This window comes from Poecilia latipinna, unplaced genomic scaffold (assembly GCF_001443285.1).
Source record: "Poecilia latipinna isolate Pla-1442-1.1 unplaced genomic scaffold, P_latipinna-1.0 Scaffold1501, whole genome shotgun sequence".
NCBI lineage: Eukaryota > Metazoa > Chordata > Actinopteri > Cyprinodontiformes > Poeciliidae > Poecilia > Poecilia latipinna.
Genome location: NW_015114117.1, coordinates 151237 through 165589, shown reverse-complemented (window position 1 = coordinate 165589; position 14353 = coordinate 151237). Strand labels below are relative to the sequence as shown.

The 14353-nt window shown below is 40.3% G+C and overlaps 1 protein-coding gene across 3 annotated transcripts in view; it reads left to right on the top strand.

The window, feature by feature from the left end:
- The window catches only part of LOC106963178 (neurofibromin), an 86623-nt gene that overhangs the window by 18311 nt on the left and 53959 nt on the right, over positions 1–14353 (top strand). For 2 of the 3 annotated variants that reach the window (XM_015057936.1, XM_015057939.1), the window contains exons 16-29: positions 95–218; positions 322–568; positions 2336–2409; positions 2738–2821; positions 4905–5288; positions 5666–5805; positions 7088–7210; positions 7313–7396; positions 7565–7681; positions 8040–8221; positions 8327–8538; positions 9224–9385; positions 10371–10468; positions 11516–11651. In XM_015057936.1, the coding sequence (XP_014913422.1) occupies positions 95–218; positions 322–568; positions 2336–2409; positions 2738–2821; positions 4905–5288; positions 5666–5805; positions 7088–7210; positions 7313–7396; positions 7565–7681; positions 8040–8221; positions 8327–8538; positions 9224–9385; positions 10371–10468; positions 11516–11651 (2167 nt within the window). The remainder of the gene's footprint in view (positions 1–94; positions 219–321; positions 569–2335; positions 2410–2737; positions 2822–4904; positions 5289–5665; positions 5806–7087; positions 7211–7312; positions 7397–7564; positions 7682–8039; positions 8222–8326; positions 8539–9223; positions 9386–10370; positions 10469–11515; positions 11652–14353) is intronic. The other variant, XM_015057937.1, reaches the window with a different exon arrangement.

The following is a 14353-nucleotide window of genomic DNA, read 5'->3' as shown; positions in this document are numbered from 1 at the left end:
CTCGATTACTAAAATATTCGTTTACAACAGCCCTATATACATCCTTTGTGGACCAGTCCATCAATGTATATTTCTTTTGTTTGTTCTGTTTCAGTTCACAGGTGCTTTTCCTAATCTGCCGAAAGTTAATTGGCCAACAAATGGTGAACAGAACAGAGGTTCTAAAATGGCTGAGAGAGATCCTGATCTGCAGGAACAAGTTTTTGCTCAAGAACAAGGTGCCGTCTGTTTTCTTATCGGTGGCACAATGCTTCTCTGGAGCTGTAACGGCGTACAGGTTGTTATTTATGCATAACAATGTGTTTGTCCTGATTATCCCAGGAGTGTGCCACCATGGGGGGTGGCATTCCCATCTGTCGGCAGGCGCAGACTAAACTTGAGGTCTGTCTCTACCTGTTCCTGTGGAGCCCAGACACGGAGGCCGTGCTGGTGGCCATGTCATGTTTCCGTCATCTGTGTGAAGAGGCAGACATCCGCAGTGCAGCGGATGAGGTGCCCGTCCAGACTATCCTCCCCAACTACGCCACTTTCAGTGAGCTGGCTTCTGTGAGCACCATGATAGGAACAGGTCAGTACTTTTGGTTTGTGTTTCATTAAATTAGCCTCTGCTCTGGTCATTTGATTTTTTACAAACTGGATTTGCTGATTCATGAAAAAAAAACAAAAAACAACAAATTTGTTCTCAGTAATCAGTTGATCTAAATTTACCGATCATATAATTTAGACCAGATTAAATGCAAAATTTCTAGACAGCATAAACATGTTTGTTCGCACCTTATTTATATCCTTATCATTATTGTAAGAATATTGGGTCATATGGACATATTACCAATATGCCAATATCTTGCCAGTTTACTGTGTTATCTATTTGATATTAAAGGTGTTGCTTATCTGTCAGCAGTTCATTGTGTTTGCCTAGGCGTCTCGTGATAACACATTTTGCTGAACGATAAATTGTCCCAGAAGTTATTGCGATAAACGATGATGTTGTTTTGAGATCATTTTCAAGTAATGTGATAGTAATGGCATAACAATAACAATGTAAGAACATATTCTCAAAGATCAATAAACTTTAAATTCTAGTAAACATCATCTAGTAAACTATAAGACTCTTTAAATGCACAAAATAAATAAACAAAACCAAAACATCAAATGAAATGAATTAAAAAATCTCTGGAAACAAAACTTTCCTTCAAAAACAGGCTAGTAGAAACCAAATCAGCAAGCTGAAGACTTTATCATCCAGTTTTTGGTAGAAAGAGAGAAACAATAATTTATGCCAATGGAAATTATTGAGTTAATTTTAAGGCCTATGTTTACCTGCTTCTATAATCTTTTTTTGACCTGGTTAAACAACCAATATAAAATCAGGGAGTAAAGGACTCCAATTTAGCAGCATGATCACTAGGGTGATTGACGGCACTAATAAAATAAAATACATATCACACCAAATTAATGTGATCTATTTCTGGTGTTTTATACCGTGAGCGCAAAACTGCAGCTCTGAAGAACGCTGACCACATGCTGCACCGCTTCACTCTTCCTCGTTGCTGCCCGTTCTGCAGAGATGAGAGCTGCTTCAGCACTGCGGCGGCCATTTTCATCCTGATGTTAACAAATGTATGTGCTCCTGCCGCTGCTCGTGATTAAACTCATGATAATGCTCCTCCATACTGAGCAGCTGATGGACCACTGCTTAACCATATGAAAAATGTTGTTTGGAGTTTTCAGTGGTACAAATCGCGAGCCAATCAATGAATGGGGTCAGCTGTCATTCACATAGCTTCTGCACCGTACTTGACTCGGTGTAGCTAGTACTAAACCCTGAAGTAGGTACGACAATCTGAGCACAGCCAGGCAGAGCCACGCTGGATCTGCTAATGGAAAATGAATCTGGCTGGGTCGGACCGGAACTGTACCTGTTGGAGGCGCTCTAGTGGAAGAGCACTGATTGGAGTCAGGGCACGCTTAGTGGAGAGCCATCAAACAGTTTGGAGGTTCCCACCCTAAAAAGCAACGGTGGCTGAAGAGGAAGGAAACAGTTTGGGCTGGTCATGGAGCCTCCAGTATAACACTCACTTAGGTCTAATTAGCCTGTCATGAGTCAGCCTGGGTGGGGGTGTACTGTAATCAAGCACTGAGTCAAATCACAGGTAGAAAGTTTTGAAATGAGTTAAATTGGGCAAATTTATCCCATCCCATAAACCTGGGATTTAAACTTATATTCACTGTAAATGTCTCATAGCCCTGTGACATTCAGGAGATGAATCAATATTTTTCAGATTTCCACAGTTGTTCCTTCAAGCCTTAGCAACATGTTTCTTTTCTCCCACAGGCCGCTCCACCTTACAGAAAAGAGTGATGGCCTTGTTGAGAAGAATAGAGCACCCTACACCAGGAAACATTGAGGTAGTGCTGTTCCACTCTCACATGTTTCCATTGAATGTTTGCTGTTTAGTAATACAGGTAGCTTTCAGATTGGTTTAAAGTTAGTTGCAGTTTTAAGGTTTTATGAACTGTATTTATCAGGCTTTTAAAACCCTCCATTAATGTTTTGTTTAACAAAGAACAAGGGGCAGCTGAAAGGGGCCCTAAATGTCTCTTTTCAACATTTTACTTCATTGAGGAGCTGATGTGCTTTACTGTATACATATTAAGTCTTAGTTACCTGTTACCTGTCAGTTGTGTTGGATTTGTTAACATTACTCACTTTGTTTTCCGGTGCTGTTTCATGTAGGCTTGGGAGGACACTTATGCTAAATGGGACCAGAGCACAAAACAGATACTCAACTTCCCTAAAAATAAGGCTGATGATGGGCAGGTAAGCAGGTTGCTAGTCGATCTATACCTGATTATTCTGTCAACGCAATTGCACTTTATTACCTAAATACAAACTTTATGAAAATGTATAATTGAAAATGTAAATCTTCACAATTGTCAGCAATACAGATGTTAATGTTTTGTCTCTGAGGAGAGAAGACATGTGATCAGCTCTTCAGCTGAGACAGAATTAAAATCCGATCCATCTTAGAGTAACTGTATATCAAACCTCATTTTTCAAATAAACATAAACGGCACAAATATCTGCCATTACTGATTGGGGGTCATGGCAGGTGGCCAGAGCAGTTACACAAAAAAGAAACAAATGAACTGATATAGGAGTACTTTCCTTGTTAATGAAAAGTAAAGAGTTAGTAACAGGAGAGGGACAATGTTGAATAGTTGGCAGCAGTATCTCAGCCAATGCTCTCCTCCAAGAAGGCAAAACATCCAAACAGTTTGCCAGACCAGAGGCCTCATGCATTACACAATCCACAGTTTTCACACTAAAAATTGGCGCAGCGGCAAATTTTGAACAGTGCAGCACACAAATTTTTTTGATGTATAAAATTGTGTGCACACACGTAGCTGCACATCTTTCCTTCATACGTCCCAATTTATGAGGAATGGAGCACAGCTTCAGGTGCTGCCCTGTCTCCACCCACAAATACATTATGTAAATTAGCATAGAAACCCAGGAAGCTGTCAAATGACCACGGCAATAGATCCTGCTTTTAGTAGAGTAGTTCTAATAATAATAATAATAATAACAATAATAGTACATTTTATTTAAAACCTGTTGGAAAAAATTATTTGTGAATATTTCTTTATTACTCAGACACAAAACTACTGCTAGATCTTCACAGGTTCTTCAGTGCGAATCGCAGGTTGCATGCTGCATGTCGTAAAATCAAATTTTAATTTCTCTGTTCAGAACATTTGGAGCAAAATGTATTCAAAAACCTGCTTAACATCTTCACACTGATGTATTTCTTTTATAATATTTTTTCCTTAACACTTACACAAGTCAGTGAATGCAACTACATGAACATGCTGATGTTGAATCACAAATCCAGCTCTATAAGCCACACTAGTGGAAAAAGCCCGTTTGTCTCGCTGAAAGTGGAGCAAAACGTTTTGTGTTGTGTGGGTAGCTCCTGTCCCCAAACAGCAGGGGGCGAATTCAGCATCATAAACCAGAAATACCCCCATGCTGAGGACCATGGGGCCTGCTGTGGCTGTTCAGAACGCCTGGCTGTATGTAGGACATGCAGTCATCAAATGACCAAAAAATTCCAAAAAAAAATGCAAAAAATAAAACTTTTCGGTTTTCTTTTTTTTTTTTTTTTTTACTGTTCTTGTACCCCAACAGCGTTGAGGCTTGGAACCTCATAAATATTTTGATAGGAAGTTGGCTTCAGACTGAAGCGTCCGACTCAGGAAATGGTTTGGTTGAAGAGTGATTCCATTTAAATATTCACTGCATTTAACAAAGTTAATCTGCTGAACTTTAAAACAAACAAAAAAAAACATACTAAAATAGACCCAAATATGTGTATATGCAAAAATATGCCATCACACGGCCATTGGTTAGAGCAGGGGTGGTCAATCCAGGTCCTGGTGGGCCGGGGTCCTGCAACTCTTAGATGTCTCCCTGGTCCAACACACTTGAATCCAACAGCTGAATCACATCTTCAGTGCAGTCAGGTTCTCCAGTCCTGCTAACGACCTCATTATTTGACTCAGGTGTGTTGAAGTAGAGACACATCTAAAAGTTGCAGGAGACCCTCCAGGCCTGGAGTTGCCCACCCCTGGGTTGGAGCTTTCTTTATCTGAAAGAACCGTAAGCTTTCAATAAATGTTACCAGAGTATCAGAAATGGTAAAATGGAGTTTCTGTCACTGTCCATAAAACATTTGTGAATGTCACTGTGTGAACACTCTGACACGGTTGAGCTCTGTGTTTTCTGTCTCACCTGTCTGTGGTTAGAAACTAAATGGAGTGGAGTCATTACTTCAAAGCAAACTTTATTTAGCACTGAAGTTTTGAATAGATCATCACATAATTTCTCTGTGTCCCCACAGCAGGAGTGGATAAATATGACAGGCTTCCTCTGTGCACTGGGAGGTGTGTGTCTTCAGCAGCGCAACACTCCAGGACTCGCCACTTACAGCCCACCTATGGGCCCACTGAGTGACCGCAAACCCTCCATGATCTCAGTGGGGCCCGGTGACATCACCAACCCGGCTCCCTCTTCCTGCCCTTCATCTACCTCCATCGAGACGCCCGTCAGCCGCTTCCTGGACCGACTGCTGGCTCTGTTGGTGTGTGGCCATGACAGGGTGGGCCTTCATGTCCGCACCAATGTCAAAGACCTACTGGGACTGGAACTGAGTCCTGCACTCTATCCCATGCTCTTCAATAAACTGAAAAACAGCATCGGAAAGTTCTCTGACGCTCAGGGACAGGTATGTCTAGCTACTGCATTATCTATTATTAGGAACTCTACAAAAAAACCGTGAAAAAGGTAGTGAAACATCTGCAAGCACAATAAAACTGGGAAGACGGCAGTCTCTGTTTGTAGTTATTACAAACGGAAACCTTTGTAGTTATTTAAATTGTTCGATTAGATTGTTCTCTGTGGTTTAGGTCCAAAACATTCAAGATTGAATTGGTTCCAACCTGACTCTGAACTCTGTTACCTTGTATGTAATTTGTAAACTGGTTTTTATAATTAGTCTGGATTTAATGTTGAAGGATTCACCAACTAGTGAAAACAGCACAAAGTTGATTTACTTAGTTTTTTGAATGATGTGATGATCAATCCCTCTAAAATTGTTTTCAGGTACCCATTACTGATGCGAACACCCAGTTTGTGGAACAGACTATAGCCATCATGAAAAACCTGTTGGATAACCACACAGAGGGCAGCTCTGAACACCTGGGACAGGCCAGCATTGAAACCATGATGCTCAACTTGGTCAGGTAGGGCCCAAGAACAAAATGATTTTTTTATATCTCTTTCATTTTGAATGAGCTGACATCTGGAGTTAGTGGTATGCAGCAAACAGTTTTTTTTAGAATAACATGATCCTTATTAATTCCAGAAATACCCCAAATGACATAAACCAGCAATTTCCAAATGTAATTAGTTTATCTTCTTTACCTATTGTACCAAAGAGGTTCGGTTCTTTGGCAGAAACTTTATTCCACTGATGGAATTCCTCTTGCTTAAAATATGCTAAAGCGGGCCATTAAAGAAAAGGTGGACTAGAGTGATCTAAGAGTTGTTATTACTAGACGTGTACAGACAGATTTCAAGCTTTGGTACATTTTTAGCTTAACTGGATCTCTAGTAGCAGAGTCTTTCTCCTGTGGAAATCCAACTTCTTGGAAGGAGTTGAAGTCATCCACATAGTTTACTGTTAATAAGGGAGAATTGGTCTTTAGGACTGTAAGCCAAGAAGCGTATCAAATGAGTTAGTGGTGCTGTGTCTGTGCAGTGACTGATAGGTCAGTGTCCATGTGCTCTTGAAAGTCTAGATGTACAAAAATGAAGCACTTAGTGCTCTGGAAACAACCCTGCTGCTCATTAGACAGTGTAAGCAATCGTTCTCCTTTGGTTGTCATGCTTGATGAGTTGGGATCCTCGGCCAAGGGGAACACAAGCCTGTGAGCTGAGTTGGGGGAGTGAACATGTGGCTTGGCATAGAGGAAAGTGCCTTTGTATTGTAACGGTTATGTCCCCTCCCCCCATCACCTCGCTCCTACAACTTTGCTGGTGGGGTAAGTGCGATCCATAAACAGATGGAAACCTTGCTTTCTTTGGTACACTGAGTGAAGAAGATCAACATATTATTTTTGCAAATAATTTGGTCGTGTTCTTTGAGTTCTTTTCTGTACTGATATTCATTGGCTTTCTGCCATCGCTCAAACTTAAAAAGAGCCAAATGTTCCTAAGTTAAGTTCTGAGTGTGATTTGGAGCGTGATGAAAATCAGTACTTATGGTATTAGCATTTCTGGGTCAAATAATATGCTGTAATTTAGAAATAATGGTTTCATTAAGCAGCAATGTTTTTATGTCGTCTGGTTTTAAAACCAACACTTTTTCACTAACATACACAGGACAGTGTTGATTTGTATCATCCATGTCTCTCAGGGTGTTCCAGCTGGTACACATTTTAAAAAATATGGAAAGGAAAAAGTGAGGAAATATTGAGAAGAAACCCTGATTTTAGGTTTTCTGACCTGTTTTACATCTTTCAGGTATGTGCGTGGCCTGACCAATGTGGTGCATGCAATTCAGGTCAAAACCAAGCTCTGCCAGCTGGTTGAGGTGATGATGGAGAGACGGGATGACCTGTCCTTCTGCCAGGAGATGAAGTTCAGGTCAGTGTTTTAAGCTGTCTAGACTTGAGATTTCTGCAGAAATAAACTCATTATTATTTTTATCAGTGTTGAACGACTTTTCTCGCCTCTCCCTCTGTAAAGGAACAAGATGGTGGAGTACTTGACAGACTGGGTGATGGGAACCTCTAACCAGGCTGCTGATGATGACATCAAGTGTCTGACCAGGTGCAGCTCCTTGGACTCTTTTATGCTTTTATATTTTTAGTTTTTACTTAAGGCACTTTGTGGTTTCTGACCTGAGAAAGGTGCTTTTTAAAGTTTGTTTACTTACAAAATAAACCCAGACACTGAGCATACCTCCCTCTCAACATTTTCCTTGCATGTAATCTGCAGAGACTTGGACCAGGCCAGTATGGAGGCAGTTGTCTCCCTTTTGGCAGGTTTGCCCCTACAGCCAGAGGAGGGTGATGGTGTCGAACTGATGGAGGCAAAGTCTCAGCTCTTCCTCAAGTAAGGCAGAATCCAGAAAGAACACTACTAGTGACATATAGTTATGGGAAGATGTCTTAATAATTTTAGGCTTTTATGAGTACTGAACAAGTTTTCCAAATAAAATATGAAAAAAAAAAAAAATCTGAAACACTTAAAGGTGCAGTACATAACTTCTACATAAATGTGTTTTTCACATATTTCAAGTGACATACGTGTGTATTGTATGTCTACAATACACACGTAATGTATCACCCCCCCCCATTACGTCGTCTGGTGAAATAAAATCTAACTTATGGTGAAGAAAATCTAAAATGTGATGGCAGTGTGTTCATTCAGGGGTGAATTGTCAGACCCTGTGCTTTGTGGCTGTGTGCAGGTATTTCACCCTGTTCATGAACCTGTTGAACGACTGCAGCGAGGTTGAAGATGAGGGTCAGACAGTGGGGGGGCGGAAACGAGGAATGTCCCGGCGCCTGGCCTCCCTTCGCCATTGTACCATCTTGGCCATGTCCAACCTGCTCAATGCTAATGTGGACAGTGGCCTCATGCATTCCATTGGTCAGTATTCTGCTATGGATTCTGCCAGAATGTTGAGACTTTATTTGACTTTTTTTTACATTTCTGTTAAGATCTGCAAAGTAGAAACAGTGATCTTTTTTTTAGGCTTAGGCTACCACAAGGATCTGCAGACTCGAGCCACTTTCATGGAGGTGCTGACCAAGATTTTGCAACAGGGAACAGAATTTGACACGTTGGCAGAGACAGTCCTAGCTGACCGCTTTGAGAGGCTGGTGGAGCTCGTTACCATGATGGGAGACCAAGGAGAGCTGCCCATTGCTATGGCATTGGCTAATGTTGTTCCTGGCTCTCAGTGGGTATGTAGTCCAGCTTTTTTGTATGATCGATTAAAATGTTTTGCATAGACACACGTATTCTGCAGACTGTATCAGCTTTTCAAAAGAAGAAACTTGCATTTGGATGCGTTTGTGTTTTTGACTTTTGGCTTGGTGCCAAGGTATTATCACCAATGTGTTGCAAGCAACAGTTGTGTAGTTCTGTAGCGAGGCTGTAGTATGCAAAATTGTTTAACTTCTGAATGTTTCTTGGCGTTTTTATGTACAGTTAAATCTAAATAATTCTCAGCCAAAGCACACTTCAGCTATTATGGTTTAAATGAGTGCATTATTAAGTAGGTCAACCCAGTATTAAGTGTCCACTAAGTCACCTTTTCACAAGAACAATGTGTGCTTATGCTACATTTATTAGCATCATCACATTGCATAAAGTAATGTTTCTGTGCTGCATTGGTGGGATTTTGTGAAATAAATGTAACCAGGTCTAAATGCAGTTATTTATTTATTGTTTTTAAATTCCAGCAAATGTCAGTTGTGATGTTTACTTACTCTTGTGAATTATTTCTGTTGTTTGCTGGATCAGAACTAATAATATCAGTTATTTTGGTTGATTGTTATTGTTTATTAAGAGGATTATTTTCTGGAACGGTCAGCCTCTGCATGCAGTGTGTTTGTGGTCATGACCCGTCTCATCTCTGATTTCCAGGACGAGTTAGCTCGAGTTCTGGTGACCCTTTTTGACTCGCGCCACTTACTCTACCAGCTGTTATGGAACATGTTCTCTAAAGAGGTGGAACTGGCCGACTCCATGCAGACGCTCTTCAGAGGGAACAGCCTCGCCAGCAAAATAATGACCTTCTGTTTCAAGGTGAAAACAACACAGTTAGAACAAAGTAGAGGATTTAAAAATGCTTTAGTCACAAGAATCAGGATTAGCACCGCATGCTCAAATTTCACTCTTACATGACTCAAATTTGAGAAAGAGTCGCTGTTCATATTCCAAGGCAAGCTTTGGTGTTTCTGACTCAAATGGACAACACACTGTTATCACCGATATGTGTTAAAAGATCAGAACATTGTCATTCCACGGTTAATAGAACTAAGTTGAGAGTTCATTTATTATTGACTAATTGCTTTACTCTGGGTTTATGGAGAGACTTTAGATGGGTGCTTCATCCGAGGACATAGACAAATATTGAGTTTATTGGCAGACATATACAGTTGAAACCAGAAGTTTACATACACTATGAAAAGACACGCATGCATTTCTTTCACACTGTTTGACATGAAACCAGAATATATTTTTCCTGTTTTAAGTCAGTTAGAATTACCAACATTTGTTATATTTCTAAATGCCAGAATTTTGAGGGAGAGATTTTTTTTCAAGGCAATTTTTTTGTTTCCTTCCTTAAAGTAAAAAGCTTACATACACTTCATTATTATGACTAGGGTCAAACGTTTCGCATCTCCTTCCAGAAGCTTCTCTCAATAGTTGGCAGGAATTTTGGCCTGGTCCATCTGACAGAACTGGTGTAACTGAGCCATGTTGGCTGTCCACTGGCTGTCCACTGGCTGTCCACTGGTTGTCCACTGGCTGTCCACTGGCTGTCCACTGGCTGTCCACTGGCTGTCCACTGTTTTTTTGTATTCAAAGATGTTAAGTTCACAGCAAATGTAAAAATATTACTGGGTAATTATCGTTATGTGAGGACATTGCCAGTGAAATACTATTTAAACCCACAAATATAGAGTCTTAACATTGTAACTGGTTCAAGATCATTACTCACATTGAACATATTGTTGACCTAATTTAGATCAAACAAGACAAGTTAACTTTTTTGTTGTTATAACAGGTATATGGAGCAGCATACTTGCAGAAGTTATTGGAGCCATTGTTAAGGGGAGTTATTTCAACCCCTGAACACATCAGCTTTGAAGTGGACCCCACTAGGCAAGTCATTTTATTTCTGCACCTCTCACAGTTCACCAGTGTGTCACTAAAACACAGTTCGGGTCAAAACTTTCTTAAAACAAGTCAAGTTAATTTTTCAGAAGGCAGCTGTTGGCCAATTTAATATGATCTTCCATTTATGTTAATATACTATAGACTATGATCTTGCTACCAATAACCAGCTAAGTAGAATCTAAGCTTGGATACCATTACATGTTGTTTAAATTCTACTTTGTGACACATCTTAATGTTGCACATGGACATTCGTTTTGAACAGGATTTTCTAACCAACCCAAAGCATTTACCTTTCACTGCTTCAAAACAATTCACAGAAAGAAAGAAACTACAAAAGCTTCAGTTTCCACCCTGAGGAGTTTCTTTCCTTAATATAGAAATGTTAGTTTGAAGGAGATCATTGCTTTGATCTGTGTGTAAGTTTGGTTGTTGATTTCACCAGACTTATACTCGAGTTATAAAATCACAAGTGGTTGTATTTTTAGAGCAAAACAACAATAAGCTAATGGGATAAAAACAAGAGATTTGTATTAGAGCCACTTCAGTTTAAATTCACTATGTCCCTTTACCAGTATGGCCTCCTTCCATCTAACGATTCTTAGGAAGTTGAATGTCCCGGTTGTTCGCAGCAATACAGCTCCTTGGTACAACTTCGTCACAGCCCGGCATTCAGGTGTACAAGCACAGACCCTCACGCCCCCCGCAGTCCCTCTGCCTGGTGGTGAGTCAGGAGTCGGTGTGAGACCGACTGCAGTGTTTAAGAAGTGGGAGAGGCTAATTGCTGCTTTTGCTGCTCACTCAGGACAGACAGACTGCAGCTAAGCTGCAGAGTGTTGTTGCCACAAAAGTCTCCAACAACAGAAAAAGAGTTGCTCCACCCAGTTTGCTGGAAGTTTTACAAATTTGCCGGGAGCAGGGTTTGCTTTTACAGAAGGATTAGTTACACTTTAATAAGCAGTCGAACTAGTGACAATTTTCAAACTAAAAGGCACCACGAGTCACACAGGTACTTGTTGGTTGTTGTCTCATCAGATTGGAACATGGTGAAAATCTAGAGGAGAACCAGAGGAACCTGCTTCAGATCACTGAGCGCTTCTTCCAGGCCATAATCGGCTCATCCAGCGACTTCCCCCCTCAACTTCGCAGTGTTTGCCATTGCCTCTACCAGGTATTCCCTTTATTTTTGCCTCTTGTCTTCTCATTGTCCCATTACTGATCATTCAGTCTCATCCTATGTCTGCTTACACACACTTAGGGCTGATCTTCTAAAGGTTTTGCACATATAAAAACAGGTACAAAATTGATGTCTTGCACAAACCTGATCTACAAACAACACGCACACAGGATTGTGTAGCAAATCTGGAGTAATACATTTATCATGTCTGCCTTCATGAATATACAAAACATATTCTGATCATCAGAAGTCGCAAAATATTGGAAGGAGGAATATAGGCAAATATGACTTTCCACCACAATGGGATTTACTAAAACCTTAAACAGTTTGCGAGGTACTATTTTTGTGTCTAAGAGGTAACAATAAATTATTATGGGCTTACCTTGGTTTGCAATGTTTAGGTCAAGCAAGTAATGCCCCTTTTTCCAAAATGTTACAAAGATGAGAGGTAAAGTTGGGCCATGGGGGATTTGCATAGTTAAATGGAGCAGTTTAGTTTCTAGTGCTTACTCTGCTGTATGCTAATTTAAATTAAATGTATTATTATTATAATTATTACTGTTTAGTGGTGTCTCGATACCAGTGTCAAGCACTCGTTCTCCTAAAAGCAAGTCAATACTCCAAATTCAGACAGTTTTTCTGCTGATTTTCCTCCTGAGCTGCTTTTCAGTTCAACTCAAAGGTTAAACCACACTTCATCCCAGGTGGGGGTGATAACACACCAACACGTTATTTCCCATCAATTTTTAAAATGACATGTAATTGCATTTCATTTTCATTCTGTTTAAAATTCAACAAGCTGAACAGATGAGCCACATTATGCCATCATCAAGCTGAATACATTTAATTTTTTTCAGCAGTGACAAAGTTTTGAAACGTAACATTCACCAATTGAAGTGATCAGAAGTCGCCAAGACTCTCTGAACATTCAGCCAGCAGAAGAATTATCCAGCAGCAGCGGTTCAGCTGCTCTAAAGTCTCTTGTCTATAACGCTTCAATGCGCCGCAGTCAGCTCTGAGAGCATTCAGATCAGAGATGATACTCTAACTGAATTCATTTTGTTTGGCTTGATTAGAGGCCTGTTGGCACCGGCCTGTCTCGGCCCTCTTGTACAATGGTCTTGGTTGTTTTTGCAGTGAGCAGAAGGTTTCCTCGAAAGTGGGCGGGGATCATCTTGTTAGGCAAAGTCCTGTTGAAGCAGCAAAGGATAAGAGCAAACTGTACTTCTTGAGGAAGATAAGATGCTGCAGAGAGCATCATCTCTTCTGCCGTTATCTGTTTGGGCAATAGCATCAGAATCAGGGTCCTAAAAAGACTACACCTGAAAGAAGGCTGGTTCTGTTCTGGGGATGACTGTGGATCTTCTGGAGATGATGAGGGGAGGAGAATTAATATTTGTTCATGCAACCCTTGAAACGGCGCAGCTGGACAGGCAGGAGCCGTGTCATGTCGGCTGTGTTGGTCTTTCAATATGAAGTAAAATTTTATGTTTCATGATATTTAAATCAATTTCAAACTGATTACGGCTAGTATAAGTGTGCAAATAAGGGAATATATATATAATATATATCTTGTATTCTTTACATTATGTTGTGCTGCACCGTTTTCCCTTTGGCGCAAAACCCAGGCCTGGTTACCAGGTTACCAGTTCTGAGACCCGATCAAAACCCCTCGAGTCATTAAGCTAAGAAATAAGGAGATTTGGTTAAGGAAAAACCAATCGAAAATGTTCAAAGTCATGCAAATGGACAGATACAGAGTGATAAACTACGGTGGCTGACAGGGGTCAAACACGGTGCAAACAGGGGACACGAGCTGCAAACACATGTAAAAAAACAAAACAAATCCAACAGAAAAGTGATGCAAACAAAAAAAATGTTGTAATAACAGAAAAAGAAGCAAAAACTTTCAGTCAACAAAACAAACGCAAGTAAAATGGCTGCAGGTCAGGAGGAGGAAGAGGATCACTGGGAGGTTCTGGGAAGCTGCACCCAGACCTGGAGCTGTGGCCTCTCCTCCTGAATAAAACAATAAAAAATAAACTGAAAAAAGTTCACTCTGCACGAAAGAAGCCGTGGAAATGTGTATTACACACACACACCCACTCACACACACATAAGCAGAAGTGAAAGTGTTCTATTTGATCTTTAAGGGGTAATGTCTTAAAATATTTTTCTTAGTATGAATTTAGATACTAAAAAATTCCAAGGAAAGGATTATAATTTGTATTTATAATTTGTATGGGAAGAAAACACTGTGGCAAGGTTCAGAAAGTACTAATAACTTCAGAAGTATTGAAATCTCCAGAGATGTATATTACATTTTGATGCATGTATCAAACAGAACGTTACAAACATATTAAAAGCTTCATATCACTTATAGCCGCTACGAACAGACAACAGGCAGCGGAAAACGACAGTGACATGTCGAGATCAGGCCGCGGTCAGAGGGGAAGACACTCCAACCACCTGCTGAGCACATTTCAAAGACGCCTCATTTTGGATCAACTAAATGGAAAGATGAAGCTGTGAGAACTGCTCGCTCCCTCTAGTGGTTAAATTACAATTAAATTTGACATTTAATTGTAATGTTAACAGCACTTCGTTTTTGTGGAGCGAGTTTTCAGTTGTTTTTGCTATTTGCACCGTTTCTCCCTCTTGATCCTTTTTCCTGTGATTGCAGCGTTTTATTTGTG